The sequence below is a fragment of the Rhinolophus hipposideros genome (genome assembly GCF_964194185.1).
Source record: "Rhinolophus hipposideros genome assembly, chromosome: 17".
In the NCBI taxonomy this organism is placed as follows: Eukaryota; Metazoa; Chordata; class Mammalia; order Chiroptera; family Rhinolophidae; genus Rhinolophus; species Rhinolophus hipposideros.
This window is the reverse complement of record NC_138063.1, coordinates 33,499,968-33,526,158: the sequence shown is the minus strand read 5'-3', so window position 1 is coordinate 33,526,158 and position 26,191 is coordinate 33,499,968. Positions and strand designations below refer to the sequence as shown.

Below are 26,191 nucleotides of genomic sequence, written 5' to 3'. Positions count from 1 at the left end.
ACTGTGTAACCCCATGGCTTCAAATGCCATCGAGGAGATGAGGAGTTGCTAATACATAGCCCAAGCTCAGACCTCACCCCAAAGCTCACACCTGTACACAATGGTCTTCCTGATCTCCTTATTTAATACTTGATGAAATCTTAAAAGTCATAAAAAAAGTTATTTCCCCCCTTCATTTCTCGTCACTTATCAACAAATGAAAGGTTTTCAGAAAAGGGTTTAAAAGTATTAGCTTTCCTTTCTAAATGACTTTTTTTTTCCATTTAGGTAATCCCAAGCATAAGTTTTATGGAGAAATTTAATCATATCAAGACACTAATGGAATAGATTTTGATTAACTTCTGGCCTATCTTGCGAAGTTTAAAAATGAACATGTTCTCACACATCTTTAATGTAAATGAACACAAGTTGTCTTGACAACTCACAGACTGGGCCACTGAAGGACTTAAAAATTATAAATATTTTAAAAATAAGCATAATATGTTTAGTAAAACATTTTACAAAACATAAAATCTCATCCATTTTAATAATAAAACTAGAGGAAGCAAACGATAGCATTTGTATTTTAGAACTGGAAGAGAGAGTGGTTGAGCCAATTAAATGGACAGAACCACTTCTGTAATAGAAGGCTGTCTTGGACATTTCCTTCCTCTCCTGAGGAGTGTGGATGGAGTGATTCACCCACAATGGCACTTGCCTTCTTGGGCTAAGATAACATGCAGTTTTTCACATAGAGTGGGTTTCTAAGAAACACGTACCTTGCCCTCTAAATCTTGAAATGCTCACAGAATGTGACTCAGTTGGACTTCCTGCTGAAATGAGGTTAAACAGGAAATCCTCTCAATGTGAACACTTTCTAAAATGTTTTAGCGTTAATTGTGGATGCTGCTCAAGAAATGCAAGAAATGGATTTGCAGGCAATAAGGTTGGATCTAGTTGGTGACATTGCTTGTGTGGTTAGTCCCTCTCCGACAGCAAGTCCGTTTAAGGAGCTCGCTCAAGATGCAGACGGGGACAGAACTGTCTCTTCAAGAACACAAAACGAACGTAGCACAGTAAATGCTATTTACCTTTTCTCTCATGAACAAAGATCAGTAAATACCTATTGGGCAACCTTTCATACATTAATTTTCCCTAAGTATCCTGACACAGATAGTCTACAAAGGATGGAATGAATATACGCTGATCTCAGGGCATACTCTGGAAGTCTCTCTTTTTTAAAATAAGTATCTGGTATTAGATTCTTCATATGCTTCTTTGCCTGTTCCAACAAGTGGATCATCCAGAATCACAGAAGATCTGGCCAAACAACTGTTTCACATTAGGGAATAAAGCCCACATGAAACAAACGAACAAACAAACACTTTTTATCTGCTTTACCAGTTATCCTAGCAAAAAAATAATGCTAATTAAGTACCTGTCTGGGCACCAGGTCAGCTATAGTATACGTAGTTCTTAAAAGACCCATTTTGGCCATGACACCTACACATTAAGATGGAACTCTTCCATGAGGCCCAGATGGACACTCACTGTGTACTTAACAACCTGAAAGTTAAATTATTGTAGTGAGGGTAAATATTTGGTTCTTCCAGAGCTACCTTCACGTTGAATGTTATTTCCTCCATGACGTACACGCGTTCAGGAAATGCTTTAGCCACCTCCTCCACACTGTTGAAATATTGCACTGGCTCCTTTATATCTCGGTCTTGTTCCAGCAGCTTGAATTGTCCTAAAATACATGATAAACGGAAGAGATGTGAGATGTTTACACTGGACAGCTGTCACCGTGGCGACAGCATGTCCTTTCCTTACTCCCACTCTTCCTTCTCAAAGGCTTCTGATCATTATCATTCTTCTACCATGGCAGGAGGTTTTCTTAAAACTCAGCTTAAAAATGAAAACAGACATGTATTTTCCCCCCTCATTTTGGCTTACAGAGTTTGTTACCAGAGGACCAACATCAAACTGAATGATGCTCACCTGGAATTTGATCGCAAAGTGAAAACTTACTGTTATAATAGTCACTCATATTGTTTTTCGCAGTAAGTCACGTTGTTATTTAATGGTAATACATCTTATACTCTAAAATTAAGGCCGAGTGGCCTGGGAGAACTAATTGTTTTAAATTAGCATTTTAAAAATTTCCAAACAGAATAAAATAATATAATGAATCCTCAGCTTTCGCAGATGTCCTTGGTTTCAACAATACATGGGCGATGCCGAGGGCTCCTGAGCTGCTAAAACAAATCTGTGCTGTTGCTGTGGTACAAGTGTGAAGCCTGAGCACAGAGAGGCTGGAGCGGCGGGGGGATGGTGAGCCTCCTTCCAACGAATGGACCACATGGCATCTGCAGCAACATGTGGCTTCCTTCTTTCCTTTTTTATTGCTGTGTATGAAATGCATGACAGTAGAATACACTATCATGGTATCGCTACTTTGGGGGATTTTTGAAGAACTTTGAACATATTCCTAAAAATGTCAAGGGCCTATTATGTTGTTTATACATTTTCAATATTTATGATACTATTGCTACTTTGTAAAGGAGTTGTTTTCAGTTTAGAATAAAAGACTATATACAATCAAGTCAATGACAGTGTTTCTTAGCAGTCATTTTCTGAATGCTGTTTACAACGTACCACTTGAGCAACTTGAAAACGAATTAAAAGCTATTCTGAGGCCGATCTCTCAGCATGTGTCTATGGGGTATCAGGCAGAAATAGGGAAACTTTCATTCATACTCTCAATACATTTTTTTTTAGCATCTATTAGGTGGAAGCAGTATTCTAGAAGTTGGAGATAAATCAGTAACAGACCAGACAAAAATCTGTCCTCCTGAAGCTTAAACTGTAGTGGGAGATAGATGACAAATACAATAGACGAGTAGAGCACATATGTTAGAAGGTGAGAAGTGCTATTAAAAATAGGGCAGGGTGAGGAAAAGAGAGTACAGAGTGGCCAGAGTGGGTGTCACTGGGAAATGAGTTCTTTAAATTCTAAATATAGTAACAGTCTACACAAAGACCCTCAGGAAGATGGGTGGGTACCTGCTTGGCATGCTGCCAGTGTGGCTGGAGTGGGGTGAGTAAAAGGTAAGAAGGAAGAGAAAGAAAGTCAGAGAAATAACAGGTGGTCAGACTGCATGCCTTTGAAGAATTGTAGTTCTTCATCTGAGCGGAATGGGGACCCACCAGGGGAGAAGAGGGATCTAATTGATGTTACAGAAGGATCACTCTAATTGCTATGTTGAGAACGGACTGTAAAGGTGCCAGGCACAGAAGCAGAGTTAAGAGGCTCCTGCCATAATCCAGGTATGAGATGGCAGGGGTTTGATCGCAGTGAGAAAGTGTTAGGAAACTGGCCTGAGCAGCTAAAGGAAGAGAGGGGTGTGGGTAAGGTCAGGGGTTCAGTCTGGACAGGTGAAGGCTGCGATGTCTAGTCGACATGCAAATGCAAATATCCCAAAAGCTCTTAAATGGACATGTAAGTGTGGAGGTCAGAAGAAAGCTCTGGCTGGAAATAATACATCCAGGAGTCAGCATCAGCACCTAGATGATACTGAAAGCCATGGTCCTTTAACGATGATGACTGTGGGCTTAAGTGTTGACAGAGAAGACGTCTAAGGTTTGAATCCCCGGAGACTGAGAAGGCCTGGCCAGGGGGGGAAGAAGAACGTCCAGAAGGAGTGCGTTTTAGAAGCCCGGTGACTCGAGTGCTTCAAGGAGAAAGAGTGAGTGATGTCACATGCTGCCGACAGGACAGTGACATGAGGACTGAGAACTGCTGGATTTAGCTGCTTGTATTTAATTGGGAACTTTGATTGGACACTGAAACAGTTTGGGCCAGAAACCTGACTGAATTAGATTTAAGAGAGACTGACTGACCAAGGAGAATTGGGAATAATAAGAACAGACACCAAATGATGTTTTGGGGAGTTCTGCTATGAATCGGAAGAAGAGCTACGGACTGGTAGCTAAAGGGATGAAGTGGAATGGGATCTAGGGAGTGTTTTTGTTTTCCTGACTCTGATGGATGCTGATGGGAATGACCAGCAGATGATGAGAAGAATTACGGGAGCATATCCTTGTGTAGGCAAGGGGGACATCGGTGTGAAGGGTCTGGACTTCAACAGTTCGTCTGTAACAATTTCAGTGACCGTTGTGGGAGCTCCCTTTTATTGCTTCAGTATTTCCAGTAAAGTCAGAAGGAAGGCATCAATTGAGAATAAGGTTGAGAGAGGAGGTGTTGGAAAGTTAAAGAAAAGACTGTAAAAAGTCCAGTGAGAGTGAAAAACAGTATGACTGCTGGGCAGCCATAAGTTCCCCGTTGCGGCTCATGGTCATGAATTAAAAGTGAAATCAAACAGTACAGTTTTGTGTTTTTCTCCAGCTAATGTCTGATTCACAGGGGCTGGCGTGGACCAGGCAGAGATTTGGATTCCGCCAGGCTGGTGAAATTGCCAAGTGAGTGTGAGATGTGAAAGAGGGCAAAAGAATCAGGATTCATGCAAGGACGTGAATATGACGACTGTCCATGGAACTTGAGCTGGACCAACAACTTGGGAGGGAGAGGAAAGATGAAAAAAGCAGTGGGATTAATGGATGGTAGGTTCTGATAGAGTTGATTTCTGGACTTTGGAAGGAATGAGCTCAAGAGCCAAGCACAAGAGAGTGGTCAGAGAGTGGCATGCATGTGAGAGAATGGAAGCATGCAGTACTTGGTGATGATGTATTCTAGGGAGCAAGCGTGGGAGGTAAGGCTGAGGTAGTGAGAAAATAAGGAACTGAGAGGCCAGGAGTATCAGAAGGATTGTATATATAAGCATTGAAATCCCCGAGAAAGAGGAGAGAAGTATTGCTGGAAAGAATGGCGTGGAAGTGAGCCGGGAGTGAAAATTCTGGAGAAATGAGGAAGGAATTCTAAGCTTCGTAGATGCTTGTGGCAATGACAATTAGTGGGTAATCCAGTCTGATGACAAAAGGTTTAGGGCTGAGCGTTTTTAGGGAGGATTGAAGTGGAATGAACGTTGAAGGTTGCAATGAAGAGCACAGAGACCAATTACAACCCCTCAACTTTGGGGCAAAAAAATAGAGCTGCTGAGGGGGTGGGGGGCATGGGGGATTGGGCTTCAGGGAAGCCATGTTTTCAAGGCATATCCAGGTTTGTATTTAACAAGAGGAAAGTAATTTCGGAGAAGAGTTTAAGGGCATAGGGATTTTGCTGGTGATGGACCTTGATGGGAGAGTTTTCAGGAGTTAAGGCGTAGGTGATGAGGGCAAACTACAGGACACGCCTGGACATATTATCACGGCTTGCATACCTTTTACAAGTATACAGAGGTGTGAATAATACATTAGAAAATATAGTCAAAATGTTACTTATGTCATTTTCATTTAAAAAAACCCAGAATATTTTAAAAATCAAAAAGATTGTGGCAATTTCAATATACGTATTTAAATAAAATCTGCCACCATAACAAATTAAACTTTTCATTTGTCTCTAGTCTACTTAGCCATGTACAAATTCTGACTTATGATGAGGAATCTACAGTTTTATACTGTTTTCCCCTCTATTTTCCTACATTTGAACTAATTTTCTATTCTTACACAACTAGTCTGAGTTAGACAAATGCCTAATTTAAGTGCAAATGGTGCCACTTACATGTTTTATGATACTGACAAATTTCTAATCCGTCTGAGCCTTGTTCCCTTGCCTATAAAGTGGGGACACTTCAAAGGGCTGCTGTGAGGATTAACTGAGATGACTCACTTCAACTATTTAGCACAAGTCACCATTTAGCAACTCTCAGCACCCTGTCCTCATCTCAAGATGCAGCGATTTTTTCCCCCCTCTTTTTAGCTCACATTTTTAAGGTAACTTTTCTAGAGTGGGATTATTAAATCAAAGGGTATCACACAATTCTTTGCATTTGACATGCATGGCTATATTGCTTTCCAAAAAACCTAAATCAATTTATATTTCTGCCAGTAGCTTACATGCGTCCTCGTTGGACCACAATCTCCCAGCACTGTGCATTCTTTTAAATTAGATAATTCAATGGGTATTAAACAGCATCACTTTCCTGTGTTAACCTGTATCTCTCTGAAGATCACTGAAGTTAAACAGTTGAATTATGCTCGTGCTAATAACTGTATAAAAATATAGTAAGTATATTTGATACAGTCTAAATTTCTCTTAACTCCTGGAGACACACCTCTAAGAGTCTATTGGATATTTATACTTGTCCTATTAGCATCAAATTCAACTTGTCTAAACTCGGGGAAGCACACTGCCTCACATGCAATAGGGGATTGATAAATGTTTACTGAACAAAGAACAGAAGATTCCTCTAGTCCTGGGATTGGCAAACAATGAAGCAATGTATTAGTAAAGGCCGGTTTTCAAAGTTATCTGTGAAAGGTGAACTAAATTACTATACACAAAGTTTGTTTGCTTATGAACAGTAGATGAATGTTTCACTCACCAGAGTGAGCAAGCAATGGAATCTTATGGGTCTACTTAGAAGTCATTATCGGAATACTGTCCAGAACCTCAAGAAATACTTTTCAGGGACCAATCCAACCAGCGAATAGATAAGCAGTTGAAATTATCTTTCAGGACGAAATAGGCAATCTTTCAGCATCAGGATGTGATATATCAAGGGATAAAAGTAGTTGTCAGGGAGAGTTCAAATGTACAGGTCCATTGGCTTGGAATATCCAGAACCATTTGATGGAGATACCAGACACTTGCCAACATTTCCAGTTTTGTGTGATTGTGATTTTTATTTTTCAATTGGGTAGAAAGATAAGGAAAGACATGACCGACTTGGTACCTGAACACAACCAGGTATAATTTATGAAAACCTATTAACGATACCATCTTTTCATTACTATGAAGTCATTTTAAATGTGTGATGAATATTTCAGAAAAAAAATTTTCTGAGCGGGGATCTGTACTCATGCCAAGCACTCATTAAGTGGGCTGCAGATGTTCAACCTCTCAGCTAGGAAACTGCCTGAAACCTACGCAACTAAGTTCCGTCCTGTGCTTTTGGCAACGCACTCGTCGGCCAAGATGCGTCACTGCACCTGAACACTTCTGTATCAAGTGAGACATTGCCCTGCAGAACAGTGCTGCCTAACAGACACATAACGCAAGCCACATACACCATTATATGTATCTTCTAATAGCCACATTAAAGAAAGAGGTAAAATTAATTTTAACCATGTTTTATTTAAACCAATACACCCAAATTCAATACAAGAATCACTAATAAGATATTTTACGTCCTTGTTTCCCCACATAAAGCCTTTTAAATCCTGTGTGTGTTTTACATTGTGGCACACCTCCGTTCACAGCTACATTGCAAGTGCTCAGTAGCCACACGTGACTGGTGGGTGCTCCATTAGACAGTTTGGGTGAACACTATGCGTTCCCTTAAAATTGTGATTGCAGATACTGTTCAAGTCCTTAGACAAAGACCAGGGGATAAAGTCCTCTTAGGGAAAAAAATGTATCTCCTGACAAAACAGAATGTTTTCTCTCATGAAATAAGAGCTTTGGAACTCTTATATTTTCTTTTTCTTGCCCTGTTTGTCATGATTGCTGATATTTTGGTTCAAATAATAGTGCCTGGGTTTCATCTACTTCTGTCCTTTTAACACCATTTTTTTTCTTTCCCCGTTTGGGGGCTTGTTCTTTAAGCATTCTTTGGTTAATTTTCTATTGTATTTGTGATCTTATACTATTAGCAGCCTCAAATATATTTTGGCTTATGGGCCAAATAATCATACTTGATATGGCCGTGGTGTCAATATTAAGCTGTACAAATTTGAAACTTCTTGTCTCACCTGTGTTTGTCATTTGGACAAGACGACTTCAGAATCATATACACATGGGAGCACTTAACAAGAAACTATTCTGAGAACAATTAACATAAACCGAGGAAGGAATAAGAACAAAAATAGAGTCAACAGCTAAATATGACCAAATGTTACAAGTTTTAACATTTGAACATATTGTACATCAGAAAAATAGATTCCTTTTATTCATTCTTTTAAATGTTTATTGACTATTCAACAGTCAGTTCACTTCTCTCTCCTCTTTTCCATAGTTTCTTTACATTGTCCTGGAAGATTTTACTTTATACCATTCTTTGTATACATATATTATTATTTTACACATTTTTCGGTCATATGTTCAATTATCTAAAACCAAATAATGATCTTACATTTCTTACACCCCACAAATGCTTTTAAAATCTAAATACACCAAATGTCTTAATGTAATGTTTTAAATACTGGGTCACAGTATATATTGCAGAGATCGACAAACTTGTTCTGTAAATATTTTAGGTTTGTGGGCTAAATGGTCTCTGTCACAACCACTCAACCCTGGTGATCAACTCTGGTGATCTCTCTCGAAAGCAGCCACTGACAATACGTAAACAAATCAGAGCAGCTGTGCTTCCATCAAACTTTATTTACAAAACAGCTAGCATGTTGGATTTGCTGATGTATCCTGCTGCAAGGAGTGGAAAGGACAGATGAGAGTAGTGACAAGAAGACATTAGAAGCGAAAATGACCAGTCCTTACGTTCCAACACTCCTCAATATTTATACTGAAGTCTCTCGTAAGGTATTTGAAACCACATCCTAAGTTCCCCATGTTTATCTTAGAATGGCAGTTTTTCCTTTCAGTAGGAGCGTGAAATCACAAAGTGGAAACTATAGAAGTGGACTGTATTAGGAGAATAATACAAATGACCAGCAAACATGAATGCCCCCATTCTCTTACTATATTTTACAAAGTCAAATTTCTACGAACTTTTACTTAGCTTCTATTCTTTTACAAAAGAACATGACCCTGTCAGGTGTGTCAACGTGAAGTACTCTGGGAAGGATGCTAAGCTACTGGGTTACTAGCTCCTCTCTGACGGCTGTAGCCTGGAAGTCAGACTACATCCGAGTCAAACCTGGGAGACACTCTAAGAGTTAAGAGCCAGTTCCCTGCCAAAATCCGGAATCGATTTACATAACACATATTCCCACAACCCTCACACAGAGGAACTAATTTTTTAACAGACCATTTCATGAATAACAGAGTCTTTGTGCCACCAAATAAAAACATTAGCAGATCCTTTGAAACATCTGTTCTGAGATGTTACTGTCAAACTCTGCTCTTGGAAAGGGAGGAAACTGCATTGTCTTTCAACAAGCTTTGATGATTTCAGAAAAAGTCTCCACTGTGAGAACTGTTCCATCGGCAGGACACCAAAACTCCCAGAAACAAATTCAACACCGATGACATGCTCATTGATTAGAGTTTAAATAAATTTAAGGTAATATTTAAAAAGCAAAGATTTTTAAATACAGGGTTCACGGCTTTCATGATGTGCTTCTGAAACTACATTACATAATTAATATGTCGACAAGAAATAATTGTCATCCAGAAAATATCGATCTGTGTGTGTGTAGCTCGCAAAACAGAGTGATTTACCTCCAAATGGATACGCATTAAACACAGTGAAGAGGCCCAAGTCTTATCTGAGGCCTCTGTGTACAATGCTGAAAGAGCTATACCATCAACACTCTTTTTTACTTAGAGGGAAAGGGTCACTTGTCAGAAATGAAAACTGGAAACAAATTTTGCTAATTAAGAAAAGAGAGCAACAATGCTGAGACACGTAGAAATAACAGGGAGAATTAGAAGTGAGCCAATTCAGGTCTGCCATGTTTGTTATTGGCTGGGAAGTTACGGTCAATGGTCTGTGGGAAATAAGTTCCATGCTACTGGTAAAGATGGGGCTCCCTATGATTTGTGCTTCCCCGGTCCCCTTCCTTGCTGGTAATGAGCACAGCCTGTGGTAAATCTTCTTTTACAGCTCTGCTTTTACTGTGTGCCATCCCTTCAGCACAGTGGTCGACTTTATGTGTGTAAATAAAAAGAAACGAAATGAGAGCTGAGGCCTTTAGTACCCATCTGTGAGCCTGTAAGTCAAGTGAACAACATTCTACTGGTGTTTACCTTGTTGCAGGAAGTAGAAAAACGCTGCATCAACCAACAGAAAATGAAGAAACCTTCGAGAAAGCAGCAGCAATAAAAATGGCATTGGAATACCAAAGCAGTTTGAGAATGGGTAAAATGAGCAAAAATTTTTACGAAAAAGGAACCTCAGAAGGTTGAAAATGGCACAACCCTGTCTGTGCTGTTCAGTGTGCTACTACAAACGGCATAAAGTTGGTGTTGATTCAATAGCAAATGAATGAATGAAATCTTCTCACTCCTCTACGTCTTTCAGAAACAGGCCATCAACATTAAGTTTGATGGTTTCAAGTTAGTTGTGCACATGAGATACAATCTGGTTCAAATAACTGAACCTTAAAACCACTGGGCAATTTCCAAAGGTCAAGAAATGAACAATTCTCAAGTCATAGAAAAAACAAACCAGTTGCCATTTTTCAGGAAGCAAATAAACCTGGACAGGAATCTACTTATACTCAAGATTTAACTTTACAAATACTTTTGTATTTTTTATCTGTATATATGCATGAAGGCTGTTGTTTCTATAAGGTTAAAATGTAAAAGTAGGATTACCAGGTAAAAGATATGTACCTTGTTATTTTGAATGGCACCGACCAATAAAATATTCCCTTTCAAAAAGTTTATGTAAATGTTCACTTCCACCAACAATGCATGAAAACTCAAAACTAACACTGTGGGTGTTGGTGAACCCTTACTTCCATTTTCTTGAGTAATGTGAAGAGTTTTAAAGATTACTTAATATATGTAACTGCCAAAAAATTCAAATAGTACCAGAGGGCATAGGATGAAAAATAAATCTTCCCTATCTTATCCCCAGATCTCCTCGCAGAGGTGGCCCCTATCATGGTCTTATCCATCCAGAGAGTATGTTCTCTAGTCTATCTGCATACACAATGCCAGTCTTCTCCAAACAAATGGTAGCATTCTGCATGGTTCTTTTGTCATTTGATAAAAATCTGTGTCATTCTTTTAAAGAGCTGTACAGTACTTATTCTACACCATGCAAATACTGTAACTAATTAAACCAGTCCTCTACCGATGGGCATTCAGATTTATTCCAACCTTTTGCAGCCATAGTGAGGCAGAAGTTAATATCCTTGTACTGAAGGCTTGGCGTATGTAATGCAAGTATAGGCACCTCATTTTACTGTGCTTCGCTTTACTGCACTTTACATATGTTGCATGTTTCACTAATTGAAGGCAAGACCCTTCACCAGCAAAAAGAGGACGACTTTCTTTATTGCAGTGGTCTGGAACCAAAGCCACAGTATCTCTGAGGCAGGCCTATACATTGGTGGGAAATGCCTAAATGTGGAATTGCTGGGTCCAAGGGTAAGTGCATTTGTATGTTTGATAGACATTGCCAAACGAATTTTCATAGAGTTTGTGCGCACTTATACTCCTACCACCAATGTGTTTCCTCATATCTTTCTTAATGGTTTATTGCCAAACTTTTTTTTATTATCATTGCCAATCTGATAGGTGAAAAATAGTATCTCATTGGAATTTTAATTGTGTTTTATTATAAAGATGGATCTGATTATTTTTATGATAATTAATCAATTTATATTTCATAATCTGTGAATTTTTTGTTCATTTTCTTATTACCAATTCTTGAAATTTCTGCTAATCTTAAGCATAATGTAAAAAATAAAAACAAACACTTGAAATACTACAACACAGCATTTCCTATTCTAAAATCTGACTCCCTCCATCACTTATAAAAGTTACGATTTGATGGTAGTGGTGGTAGCAGGGCGGTGGGGCAGGGGGGAAGAATGAAAGTAGAATTGGGAGAAAAGAAAGGTAAAGAACAAATCTCAGCACACAGACTCAAAACATATAACATATAACAAAACACAAAAGAATAAAAATTAAGTAAAGCCAAAGAACAGAAAGAAATCATCAACCCCAAAATAATGAATTTCATAGTGGTCTGCGGGTATTTCTTTCTCCATCTGAGATTATATAAAACAAGTGGTCAGACTATTACTTTCGATTATGAAATTCTATCCTCAAACATAACTGGACGATACAAAACTATTCTAGTACACATACTCTAACCAGCCAAGCTACTTCACACCATGCAAATGGTTTCCTTATTCTTTGGAAATCGGGAAAACTGCATTTTTCATTGCTTCTAATTGTTTAGTTGCTTCTTCAGAATTATCAGACATTTTCTGGGCACAATTATCATAAATGAGATGGAAGCTAAAAAGGCTTTAGATTTGAACATGGTTGCTAACATGTTACGGTGGAAATCTTGGGGTCATCTTCACCTTTCTTCTTCTCTTATACTCGTTTTCCCATAAGTCTTGCCCTTTCTTTCCTTCAAAGCTCTTTGCCCTCAGCACTCATCACTGCTACTATTCTGGTTTTGATCCTTATCACTTCATAAAGGTATTACTGCTTCGGATTTGAAGCCCATCTCCATCTCTGCCCTTACACCATAACTCTACCCACCTTAAAACACAACCTGAGTGGATTTCATCTCACTCAAGAACCTAAGTGTTCAATACATATTTGTAGACTAAACGAGTAAAGTATAATAGCTGTTCAATTTCTAATCCAAGCCCAGGCGCTTCTGCCGTAGCTTTCAAGTGCCTCCATGATCTGATTCCACTCTTCTTCTGCAAATGCTTCCCCCACCACCAGTGCAACCAACATTCATACTCTCCCCTTTGCCTGTGCTCACGTTCTTTTTTCAGTCTGTGCAAAACTACGGATCCTTTCAGTGACATTCTAAGTTCTGTGCATGACTGTCTTCCCCTCTTATTCTATTTCTTCTCCCACTCTCCCAGGGGACCTCCCCTATTATCTTAGCTTCAGCGACCACCTGTAAGATGACAATATACCAACATTCCCTCCAGCCAGATCGCTCTTGAATTCCATATCAGTCTACCCCATATCTGGTGCATATCTCCAACAGCTCTCCCACAAAGACCACAAAATTGACATCTGCAAAATGAAACTCATCTTTTTACTTAAACCAAGCAGCCACCTATGTCAGAAACCTGGGTGGTCATCCTTGACTTGGCCCTTTCCCTAATCCCTCACTTCCTTTTGGTGTTAATTCAACTCCATTTCCTTCCCTGTATTAATCAATTCCTTTTATCTCTACAACTATTGCAGATTCCCAACCACATCATCTCTCACTGTCCCCAGTTTTCCTAGTTGATTGTTTTGCCCCTTGACCTCCATTCCAGGAAACCATCTTTCACACTACTGCTTAACATTAAAATCAACCATATTTTAAATGAGGATAACTGGCAAAACATTTAATTACAATAAAACTATTGATAATATTGTGGGTGGGCTGCAGGAGCAGCACAGAAATAAACTGGGGATAGTACAGAGAAGACATCACCATCAAAGGCCTGAGAGTTATGTAAATAAGGTCGCCTTAGGAATGGGAGATAGAGCTGTTCCCTGCTGATTCTTCAAGGGAAGAAGCCAGGAGAATAAAGACCTTGACCTTTCTCTTTCTGCCCATCTCCTCCTACTGGGACTATGTATTCATTGGCTGAACTCAATGGAAATCAAAGGGCATGAGAGTCTGTTGATTTAGCCTACGGGTCAGCCACAGGGTGGAGGCAGTAGAGAATGGATTGGGGATGTGTGCCCTTCCATCCTGATTAAAAGACTCTGATGGCTCCCTACCTCCTATAAAGTTTAACTTCTTAGTGAATATACAGGATCTCACTTCCCTCTCATAATGCTAAAAACCACCTAGATCCACCCATGGTGAACTGTGCCTCTTATACTGAACTTGCCACCTGAAATGCTTCTTCTCTATTCCCAGGTTTGGTCAATCTACGTATCCCGAATCAATTCACACATCACCTACTCTATAAAAAAAACACCTTCGTATCTCAGGTATGTAGTTGACCACCCTATTTTATGATTTCAATATCTACAGATTTTTATCTAAGCATGTATAACATTTTATTGGCCTTATTTGTTTACATGTTTATCTGTGTACAATAAATAGTAAACCCTCTAAAGAAAGCAAGGGATGTGTCAATCACCTTTTTATTCCCTGCGCCCAACACCTTGCAAGACATATAGTAGGGTACTTAAATGATGGTTGAAGGAGGGAGTGGATTTAAGCACCAGTTCAAGTCCAGTGTCATCCATGAAGCTTTCCCTGACAACCTCAGCCCTCAGCCCATGCTGATTGTCATTCATATTTATTATCAGGGTTTAATGTTTAAATATTCCCTACTTATTTCACCTGTTTTTGTATTGTTTTCTTAGACCACAAGTGCCCTGACAGCAGGAATCATATTTTCTGCTTCTCTGATAGCACAGTTTGAGTCCCTACTAGAAACTTAATAAATGCTTGCTTTGAGGCGTAGGCATTTAGAGCAGGATGGATATATATATATATATATATATATATATGATATCTATATCATATATATGATATAGATATCATATATATATGATATATATGATATACCATATATCATATATCATATATATATCATATATATATTACATATATATATTATGATATATCTATATCATAATATAGATATATGATATCTATATTATCTCTCTATATAAAATAAATATCTATAATATATATCTAGATATCTAGATATATCTAAATCAAATATTTAGGTAACCAGAAGAGTTGTGTAAATTGGTAAAAACGATAAAAACGTGGAGATGGTGATCTCACAGCTCTAATACCTGCTTATTTCCAGAGGCAGGAAATCTAGGTTTTATGTAAATATGTTCAGTTTTTAATAGTTGGCTCAGATGAAACATCTCATCTAACCCAGGGACCTCTCTGTATTTCTAAGAGAAAAGAGGGCAAAGCTGTGGTTTGACCAAGAGCTTACGACGTCATCACCTGATCTGTGTGAGTGGGTGATTATCCGTCAGGAAACATCCACGAAATTTAGGTGGGAAGTCCAGGCTCTCATTCTCCCTTAAATTCAAACCATGACCTGAAGTGGGAGGCCTCTGTTTACAGCTTTTGGCGTAAGCATTATGAGCAAGCTCATTTAAAACACACAATGTTGACAGCTTTCTGTCTGGATGTATCCTGAGTTTCTTTTACTTCTGGCCAACAAATAGATTCAATCTAAAACATGGTAACAAAGGATGGTAGGCCCTGTCTGACTCTGAAAGCCAGAAGATGTTAAATGCCAGCCCTGATAAGGAATTAGAAGAGAGAATTACATACTGAATGACCAGCTTCTTAAAGAAAGAGACCTGCTCAGATGTGGAAAGACAAAACAGAAAAGAAAGAGGGACTGAGCCTCTGGACCACAGCCATGTCAGGAAGATTCTTTACAGCCAGCCTGCTTTCACACACACATTACTTCACTCACCAATCCACAGAGGTGGGCGGGGATTATTAGAGATTTTACCTATGAGGAAACTGAAGGTGTGAGAGATTAAGGAATATGCCTTTGGTGGGTAGCAAATCCAGGATTGTAACTCATGTGTTCTGACTTCACCTCTACCTTTATTATGCTGCTTCCCCAAAATGTCCCTCTTTAGGATGAAGTCAACAGTGTGAGGAGCTGGCTATGCCTTGTCTGTTACTGAAAAAATATACCAAAGTCAGTAGGAAGAAGGGTCATTTACTATTTATATTTGCAATACATTCTTCTCTGATAGAGTCTGAAATTTGCATGTCTGCTATTCAGATTTGTTTAATCCCCAGAAGGACCCTGGCAGTTGGTTAAATGATAAAAACGTGTCTTCATTTAAGTGTAACTTAAGAGTGACTGAAGCATGGAAGGTACATGGTGTCACTGAGAATTCACTCCATTCTGTGGAGTGAGCACCTCGCTACTCTTCTTAATCTCTGGCCTTGTAGTTAATTGCCAGGATGAAACAGCTGCTTCTATTAAGGTTCAAATACCTACATTTTAAAAACCCAGGTTCTAATAAGTAAAAAGCAATTTTACTTGAAGTAGGATCCTTTTGGAGACATATAAAATGATCTATTTTTCTACATAAAAAAATTAAGAACAGCAAAACTAAAACTTGAATTTCTATTTGTTGAATTTACAATCATATATTATAAAAAGTGAAGAGGAAAAAAGGTGAACAGAAAATGGGAAGAGGAAATGAGGAGAAAGGGAGATGTGGAAAGCCATGTAAAACAAGAAACAGGATATAAAAATCTACACAAGAAAAAAAAAAAAAACATTATACCCAGATAAACACAATTTCAATCCAGATGAAGCAAAGGAAGACTACACCAATGCAGACAGACAGAATATGTATGTACACAACACTGACAGACTTTATAGTTATGTTGTCATCTTACAACTACAGGCCAAAAGTAAAGGCATACTTGTACAGAATCAGAGTTGAGGTCTAGGAGTTTTCAATACCATGATTTTTATGATATACGCTTTTTTTCCTTGCCTTATGGAAACATTTAAAAAGGAAAAAGAGAGCCAAACTGCATGTCCAAAGTGTGGGGAGGGTGAGGAAAACACTCAAGGATTTGAACATTCCACTATTATTTCTCGATTGAAACATGACCCTATTCTTGGCTTCTTATTTGCTCCCTTTTCCACAACCGAGCAGTAAACTCCCACACACCAGAGGAACCACAGAGAAGAGACAATAATACAAGCAGCTGCTCAAGCTGTGGTTTTCATTAGGAAAAAAAGTGCCTTGATTATAAGATTTAGTTTTTAACCTTAGGGCCCAAACTGAAGTGATTAAAACTCCATGTACAGAAACACGAATGGTTTCTTAAAAGTCCGATTACAGCATTTTAATTATCGGACTTTTATTATTATAAGAGTCCGATATAATAATAAATTTATTGTTTTTTTATTAATAAATTTATTATTATATCGGACTCATTATAACTGGGAGGTGAGGAGAACAGCCTGAATTTTAACACCCACCTTGGCTTAACGCATGCACTTGGATATGGGAAAGCTAGCCAAAACACATTTAAAAACCCATTGTATAGGTTCTAATTTGCATGTCTGCAGAGGTTAGGGATACATTTCCACCAAATTCTTTAGCTACAAAAAGCAAGGCAATCAAGCCATGAAAAGACACGGAGGAGCCTTAAACGCATATTACATACTATATGATTCCAACTATATGGCATTTTGGAAAAGGCAAACTTATGGAGACAGTATAAAGATCAATGGTTTCCAGCGATTAGTGGGAGGGAAGGTATAAATAGGTGGAGCACAGGGATTCTTAGGGTAGTGAAAGTACTATGTATGAGCTATAACAGTGGACACTTGTTATTAGACATTTGCACACACTCACAGAATGTACACCACCAACAATGAACCCTAAGGTAAACTACAGACTTTGGGTGACAACGCTGTGTCAGTATAGGTTCATCAATTGTAAGAAATGGATACTAGTCATGAAGGAGGCTATACCTGTGTGGGGGCAAGGGGCACTTGGGGGACATCTCCGTACCTTCCCTTCAATTTTGCTGTGGTCCAAAAATTACTCTAACAAATGTCAACTATTTATTTTTAATTGAAAAATGTCAATAATTGAAAAATAAAAATTAAAAGAGAGGGGAAAAAAAGCAAAGCCACATCTTGAAGGTCTGCGTTTGATAGAAGTGCAGAGCTAAGGTATGACACCCCCAGAGCTAGGCGTGTTTTGTTCTCATGGCTCAGTACAAGGGTTGTGATTCCCTATCAGACATGTACTCATTGGTTACCATTTTGCTTCCCATAGCAGTAAAGGCATAAAGTTCTGGAGATGAAATCCTGGCTTTTGTGTAAGCTCCTATTGTGTAATTCTGGTTAAGTCATAATCATCTACACCTCCGTCTGTCTCCTAGTGCTATAATATAATACAAGGGCAATAAAACCAACACAAGTTATTGGAATAACTAAACATATACGTGTCTAAAGGGCTTACTTAACACAATAGGCGCCACATGCTAAGGAAGGGCTCAGTGAACATCAGAGAGAACTCAAATGTGACAATGATATCTCCTTGTCATGAATGAAAAGGAGTACAATCATGCTATCATTCTGAATTTCTTACTGGTTAGCTCCTTCTTACATTAATCCTGGAAAAATTCCTCGAGAAGAGCCATTAAAAAGCATTCTAAATTTGACATAGCTAAATAAGCGGCACAATTGGTAGTGAGGTAGGTGAGATAAAAAGAGAGGAGAGAGGTGCAGAAGATGGGAATTTAAGGTGGTGCACGACCTCGTCAGAGACCCGGTTCTGGAAAAGATTGAGAAGGAGACATACATGTTATCTTTTCTATGACAAGCTGCCTAATGAACCTGCTGCTCAATGAAGAGCCATTCCAGTTAAAATGTCTCATGCTTAAAATATAATTACTCTAATACATTTGTGACCACTGTGACTGTGGATGAGTCCTAGGCTCCTTAGCAATTCGTCAAAACTGCAGTGAAAACAGAAACTCCAGTAAAATAAAAAGGCCCTATACGACTGAGAGGCCTTCCTTCTTGTCAAATCTTTCCCTTTTAATTAAAGAATGGAGACGCAACAGCCATGCTGGTTGCTCTGAGACTTGGGGGCCCCATTTTTGTTCAAGTGTGCAGTGAACAAGCAAGCTTTCCAATAGTAAATACATACCTTTGTCCTACACTCCAGAACCAGCCAATTGTTTTCCCCTCCACCCCCGCACACAAGAACTACTCTCTTGTTTTCTTTAGTCTTTGCTGACAAAATGACCCTGCTCTTGCTCCCTTCTTTCAGTATACTTCATTTTCATCAAAATGCCTCCCCTTTTCTTCACCACAGACCTAGCTTATTGAGCATTCTGTATTGCCTTTCAGGTTTTGTCCCTATTCCATGGTAAACAGGCTGGGGTGCAAGCACAGGACTTTGCTCAGTAAAATATTCCATCCACCAAGGGCAGTTATGTAAACAGGGCTGCTTCTGGCAGGAATGCCTGATGGGATAAACAAGGCTGGAGGGAAGAAGTTCTCTTTGGGAGGAGTGGCTTTGTCGGCACAGAGATACGTTTCAAATAAAAATACTCTTGTTTCTGATGTGAGATCAGGCTTTTAATAAGCCTAAACCACTGGGGTAAAGTTAAAAAGAGCAATGAGGACTGAGTCAGCAGCTCTGATTTCTGAAACTGTACTAAGGGGACCTTTTCATTTTCTGGTTTTACAATTTTTATTTCTTTAAAAATAAAATCCCCAAAACATTTAACATGCCAGGGATAGTAGAAGACTATTTTAAGAATTTATAACATTTACAAATCTATGTAGATGCTGAATGGAAATTAGGGCTAATAATCTATCAATTAAATAAAACACGTAATCATCAGAAAATTAGTATACCTGTACCCATGTTGACGTTTACTGCTGATACTGTCTTCATTAACATTTGGTCCATTGGAAGAGTGATGAAAACGCAGTATTTACTTTGCAAACAGGAGCATATATAGAAAATGCACTATACTAAAGTGATGATAGCTCGTAATGAAGAAACCAGGTATCACTAAAAACAAACAGGAATTGCAATAGCTGAAGCTGGACACCAGCGACCAGTATGACAAGGAGAGTGACTACAAAGTTAATGGGTTTTGTTTACAATTTTACTGTAAAACATAGTGTGACTGGATACTGAATGTCTGAGCCCAAGTTCTTAGCATGAAATGCACAACATGCTTGTCAGATATTTCTGTGTAAATATAAACACATCCTCATTTAACAAGAGATTACTTAGGTTTAGTTTGCATTAATAGGAGGTACCGTGAGTGGTGGACAAGAGCCAAGCTTAGGAGCAGGCAGACCTGGGTGTGAATCTCAGCCCTGTGCCGTAGTAGATGTATAACCTCGGGAAAAAGGCATCTCTCTGGGCTTCAGTTTCCTCATGTATTAAACAGGAATGGTAATACCTACTTCATGAGATTGCTGCAAGGATTAAATGAGACCATGTATGTGAGATCAGACAATTAAGTTCGTGAACACATCCTAGAAAAAGTGCGATCTACCTCATTGCTAAATATCATCACTACAGTCACCTTTGAAGTACTCCCCTTGGGAAGCTATGCACCAATGCCAGTGCCTAGTCCACCCTTCAAAGCAATTTTGGAACTCTTTTTCTGGAATGGCCATCAGAGCGGTCATCGTATTAACCTGTGATGTCCTGAATGTCATCAAAATGTCTTCCTTTCAATATTTCCATTATCTTCGGGTAGAGAAAGAAATCATTGGGGGCCAGATCAGGTGAGTAGGGAGGGTATTCCAATACAGTATTTGTTCACTGGCTGCAAATTACAGTGCCGTGTAAGCTGGTGCATTGTCCTGATGCAAGGGCCATGAATTGTTGGAGAAAAGTTCAGGTCATCTAACTTTTTCATGCAGCCTTTTCGGCACTTCCAAATAGTAAACTTGGTTAACTGTGTGTCCAGTTGGTACAAATTCATAATGAATAATCCCTGATATCATAAAAGGTTGGCAACGTTGGTGCAATAAGTTCGCGAACTTAATTGTCACACCTCGTACACAATACTCAGCAAGGACCAGTGTGTACTTCATTAATAGTAAGATAATTAATACTACTGTTTTATTATCAGAATTTAGTAACCAAATTAAAAATAAAGGCTGAACTAATTTTTCCTCCCTATTTTAGCTATTAATCAAAATAATAAAACAATTCAAAGAACAGTTATGTAACTACTAGTCTGTTCAACGCAGCGTGCAAAGTGCTGAAGATATTCCAGGTACTCAGAAAAACAGAAATCTCCATGTTTCTTTCTCTTTCATTTACATGAACGTTTGAGTTTTTCCAATGCCTATCCAATTTTTAAGATGTCAGTGATTTAGGGTGGCACATTTATTTGGTATGCTTTGTAAATAAGTCTTAAATCCAAAACAACTGGATAGTTGATAAATTGAATCACTAAAAGATAAAGTGGGATGGGACCTGAATTCACGCCGGTGGATATGGTTGACAACCTGTAGGTGGAACTGACAGTGTCAACAATAGTTTCTTTCAGCAATTATACTGTATTTCCACCTGGGGCCTGGCTGAACCTTTCCAAGGCTGGGATAAGGGTGTGTTGACATTGTTTTCATGAGTGTTATTTTTACTAGTCATCTAGTGGCTGCTACTTCTTTTAGACTTCTGAGTCATTTCAACTAATACAAACATTTTTGCGGAATGAATTAAGTTCGAGAGGGTTAGGGAAAAGGAAAAAGAAAATCTTTATGTGATAAAGATAACTGGAAAAGACTATTTAGTCTTTGTTGTTGGTAAAACTGGCTCACTAGATGGAGAAAAACTAAAATGAATCCCTACCTACATCACCCACGGGCAGAGAAGGGCTTAAAAAACACTATCAGGTAAAACAATGTTACATTCAAATTAGAGTTCTGCTCAATGAAGGATATTGTGGGACAAATGGACAGGTGATAGAAGAGCTGATGCTTGCAAAGCCTAAAATTGAAAAGAAACTGAAATCTGAATTATTCAATGGAATCCTGCAAATCCCCCAAAAAGAAGCCATTGCCAATACAAGGGGCCAAGAATACGACCAGGCAATTTACTAAGGCTATTCCTAAAGACTAGCAAGCATGTGAAGAGTCGCTGAACAGTCAAATAAATGTAAATTAATAGCTAGCTATTACTTCACATCTATTCGAATGCAAAATTGTAAATCCCTTATGTGGTAAGGAATCCTGTTGGGCTGTGGTGGGAGTAAGGCTGGGGCAGCCATTTTGGAGAGTGATCTAGCACCATTTAGTCAAATGAACTCCATATTTCTAAGAGTCAGCCATTCCACTGCTGTGTATATACCCCAAAGAAATGTTCACACAGACCATGCGGGGAACACATGAAGATGCTCACGACAGCATGATTTCCTTGCTGCCCACCCTTGGAGTCCATACAAACACACAGCAACAAGAATGAATTTTAAAACATAGTATTTTTAAAACAGTGCTGAATGAAATTTATACATATACATATATAGGAAATTTAAAACAATACAGTTCGTGTAAATTTAAAATATCTGCACACAAATCATTACCCTTTTGTAAAAACATATCCAAAGGAAAAAAGGCACAATAAACACAGCTGCATATGGGAGGGTAATGTACCATTAGGATGAAACAGAATAAAATAAAATCTTCCCTTACACTTTTATTTCTAGAGAGAAAACTCTATCACTAGTATTTTTTCTTTGAACACTTATTTAATATATTGAGAAGCAAAGAAAGGGTTGGCCCAGGGGCTCAGGTGGTTGGAGCTCCAAGCTCCTAAGGCCGAGGTCGCGGTTCGATTCCCACATGGGCCAGTGAGCTCCGCCCTCTACAGCTAAGATTGTGAACAACAGCTCTCCCTGGAGCTGGGCTGCCGTGAGCAGCAGAAGCTCAGTGTTAGCTGCCACTAGCTGCCCTGTGCTGCCAGAAGCGGCCGGTGGCCAGCGTGAGTGGGAGCACAAGGCTCATAATGCCAGCATGGGTCAGGGAGCTGTGTCCTACGCAACTAGACTGAGAAACAACGGCTTGAACCAGAGTGGGATAAAAAGGGTGGAAAAAAAAAGGAAAGAGTGAAGGACGGGAAAAGGAAGAAGAATTAGGCCAAGCGTTAAGTTTGATCAACAAATTAAAATGTTCTTTTTTGAAACAACAGGTGCCTTCCACCACTCTCTACAAAATTCCATATAGGCCCCCACAGAGATACACTGACATAACTATACCCGAGCCTTTGGAAGTGAATGGGAAACACCTCCCAACCTGAGCAAGTGCTTTAGCTCACACACACAAAGCTATTTTTCCTTCTTCTATTTGATCATTTCCACCAAATTGATGACATACATATTTTCCCCCCTCTTCAATTCTATTACCATTCACTTTAGGGATAGAAAAAACATAATTATTTCAAGAACATTTCTTCCTTGAATTAAAAAAAAAAAAACCCACAAAGAATGGTTTTTGGAATTATAAAATAACCTGTGGGGACAGAGCCCCAGAAAGCAGTTTCCAGGCTCTTGGCCTCACATAGAAAAGTGCTGGCTCAGGTAGTAAATGGCCATCAGCTGTGATTGGATGGCCGTCAGCTTTGGCTAGTTGGCCGTCAGCTGAAACCAGTGAGCCATTGGCCACTAATACAACTGCTGTGGCTACGCTAGCAGGAAATGGGGGCTAGCAAGAAGATGGTGGCTGAGCGAGCAAGTGGCGGAGTGTGGATTGCAGATTGCAGAGAGGCGGATTGCAGCTAGCAAGTGAGGTTGGTTGGCAGCGACAAGTGAACGGCAGGTTGCGGAGCATGTGGCTCCTGCCTCCTGTGTCTCCAACCCAGCCAACAGCGAGGCTAGTGGTATGACTCCCCTATCTATGGCTCTGTGGGTGTTCCTTTTTGGCCTCACCATGTCCTGCGTTCTTATGTGGGGAGCGGGACTAGAGACCCCAGAAGAGACCCTGCCTGTCACCCTGCAAGACATAACCCTTCCTGCGTTACACTTCACTCCATACCAGTGAGAACTTCTCAGCTGGTTTCAGAGGTTGTGAAGAACTGAACATAGCTCTACCTACACCATGGATTCCTAAGCAGATCAAGATGAAATTAATAGTCCTATGGAAAACAGGTGAGAACTGCTTGGAACAGCTTTTGGGGATGTTTCCGAATGTATCTTAAACTGTTATATATAACACTGTGTAAAAATATGAATGTCAGCAAAATACATAGTGGGCTGACAACGTCATTGTAGAAGCAAACTATTAATACATGAAACATGAAATAAGAAAACAAGCAACACATCACTAAAACCTAAAGGAGGCACATAACCAGTTCTCACACAGTGTATATCTGGACCACCTGGAGGGCCTGTTAGAACACAGACTGCAGCCCTACCCCCGTCTCTGATTCAGGAGGTGTGGAGCAGGGACTGAGAAGCATTTCTAACAAGTTTCCTGGTAACGCTGGTACTGCCCGTGCCCACTTTACACCGTAACTTAGAACTGCCATAAACAATTAGAGGAGAGATACATCACAATGGCGTTGTTGGGACAGAGACAAACTGGACACTAGGGAGACAGACCCTGAAGCTGGGTTGGCCTTTGGATAAGCAGAGAATATGGAGGTGGAAGAGAGGGGAGGAAAAAATGCAGGAGGAGAGACTACCTGAGCACAGGTAGAGCCGTGGATGGGAACGATAAGCAGCTGGGACTACCTGATGGGCTTGGTGACAGGTGGGAGGACGGTGGGTGGTCTCGACCTACTGCAGTACTGTGAGTAGAAGACCGACATGAGCATATGGCTGCTCGGGATGGCCCTCCTGCCCACTGCGTATGCCCCTTGTCCATCTGCCACCCTGTCCTTAGAGCTTCTGAGGCATAAGGCGGGGAGAATGGACAGCTAAGAGCCTCAACCAATAAGGGCTTTGGCCTGCCACGCTTTTGTAGCAATGATCACAATTCCAGTTAAATAATCACCACAAAATGAGCTGTACAAAGTGTTATTTCTCCCAGTCATGTGTGAGAGCTGGGGCTGTATTTCTAGCATGTTACCCAGCATGCCACTCCACAATAAATACATACTGAATGTATGAGTGCCGGAGTGCAGGCCCAAGCCGGTCAGCCGGTCAGAGCATGATGGCTCCCTCTAGGGCTCTCTTTTAGAACTCGGTGCTAAAGTCTCCACTAAGCCATGCATGTCTCACTTCTCCCCTGGGCAGATCCAAAGGTGTAGCACTTAGGGAATGTACCCTGAACAAAGTCTTACTACCCCAAAAAGGAAGAAAAAAAGAGGGGAGGCAATCAAGTCCCCAAGGGAGTTGTCCTCTCAAGGTAACCTAGATTGAGAAGCATCTGTTCCCATCTCTGGGTAAAGCATGGTCCCTCTTATTGACCATCTGACAGGAAGCCGTAAGGACTAATTGGGAGGGGCCTAGACAAATGTTTAACGCAGTGCTTGGCACTTAATGCTTCACACATGGAAACTACCACTTCTAAGACGTGAATGCTGGTCCCTCATGTGTGTGCCCTAGAAGCCTGTCTGAGCCCTTCCCTGGGAAGAGTGGCACAAAAACGACTATGAGTGATCATTAAGATGGACTAGGACGTAGGCCGAAATGATAATGGTGGAAATAGGCACGGCAGGAGAAGGATCCAGTTTTCAAAAAGGCTTTTTGTCTGCATAGGTGAGCCTAAGATGATAATAAGAAAGTGCAGGTGTATTCAGTAGGCACCTGAACTTTGAAATGGGAGAAGATTAAAAAGTCAGCCTGTAGGAGGTGACAGTAGAAGCTGAGAGGGTTAGGTTTTCTGTGGAGATGGAGCGAGGGAGACATTTAGAGGGGGCAGAGAGAAAAAATAGGCACTGAATCTTAAGGTCAACAGAATAGGGCATGAACCATAGAAGACAACAAAGGAACTGAGAAGACTGAGGGAAGCCAGCAGAGTGGACCGTCAGGCCGAATGGGAAGAAGAGTTTCAAGGACAGTCCTCACTAGTGTCTGGTGGTACAGAGTCAAGGAGCAGAACAGCTCTGATCATTAGAAGTCATTGTGACTTCAAAAGCCAGATGTCAGGTGGGGGGTGCCAGCTGAGAAGACCAAGGCCCTCACGGGCATTGCTGGGATCCAGGTCTCCAAATCAGAACCTCAAGAATGCTTGACTTGACTTCACGAACCAGGTACACAAACTCCAATAATATGGAAACCTAGCCTACTTTTTTTCATTCAGAAGAGCCCCAAATACTGCAAGTCTATGTGATTTCCTGAGAAGAGGCATCTGGCTGATGGCAACACGTCTTATCCTTTGCATCGTGAGCTCTTCCAAATACTCCTCCTGGGCTGACAAGGACCCTTAACCTGGTGATGACATTTGTTATTGTTAAATTTTGGAAATAATCTCCAGGTGCTCATCATTGGTGTAAATGAGGGGGGCGGGGAGCAGTTTGGAGAGAAGACTCATATCTCTGTGCAGGCTGGTGTGTGATCTGTAGAGAGAAGAGTGAAGTCTATTTCTGTTTCACCTAAACTGCAAGCTGGAAGGAACCACACAGGCAAGCAGCCCCTGCAGTGCCCGGGAGAATGATTTCGGGCAGGATTCATCAGAGATGGTAAGGGCCATATTGTGCACGGAGCAGGTAAGAACATTGTGAAATTATAGTCAGAAAGAAGCAGGTGTCTGGAGAGAGGGAGAGAAACCCACACAAACTGTAACCCGAGCCAAATACTGC

At 40.1% G+C, this 26,191-nt stretch overlaps 1 protein-coding gene across 3 annotated transcripts in view; it reads right to left on the bottom strand.

The window, feature by feature from the left end:
- The window catches only part of GAREM1 (GRB2 associated regulator of MAPK1 subtype 1), a 188,142-nt gene that overhangs the window by 38,203 nt on the left and 123,748 nt on the right, over positions 1-26,191 (bottom strand). For 2 of the 3 annotated variants that reach the window (XM_081078636.1, XM_081078637.1), the window contains exon 3: positions 1,599-1,729. In XM_081078636.1, the coding sequence (XP_080934762.1) occupies positions 1,599-1,729 (131 nt within the window). Of the gene's footprint in view, positions 1-1,598; positions 1,730-1,980; positions 2,100-26,191 lie in introns of those variants that run through there. The other variant, XM_081078638.1, reaches the window with a different exon arrangement.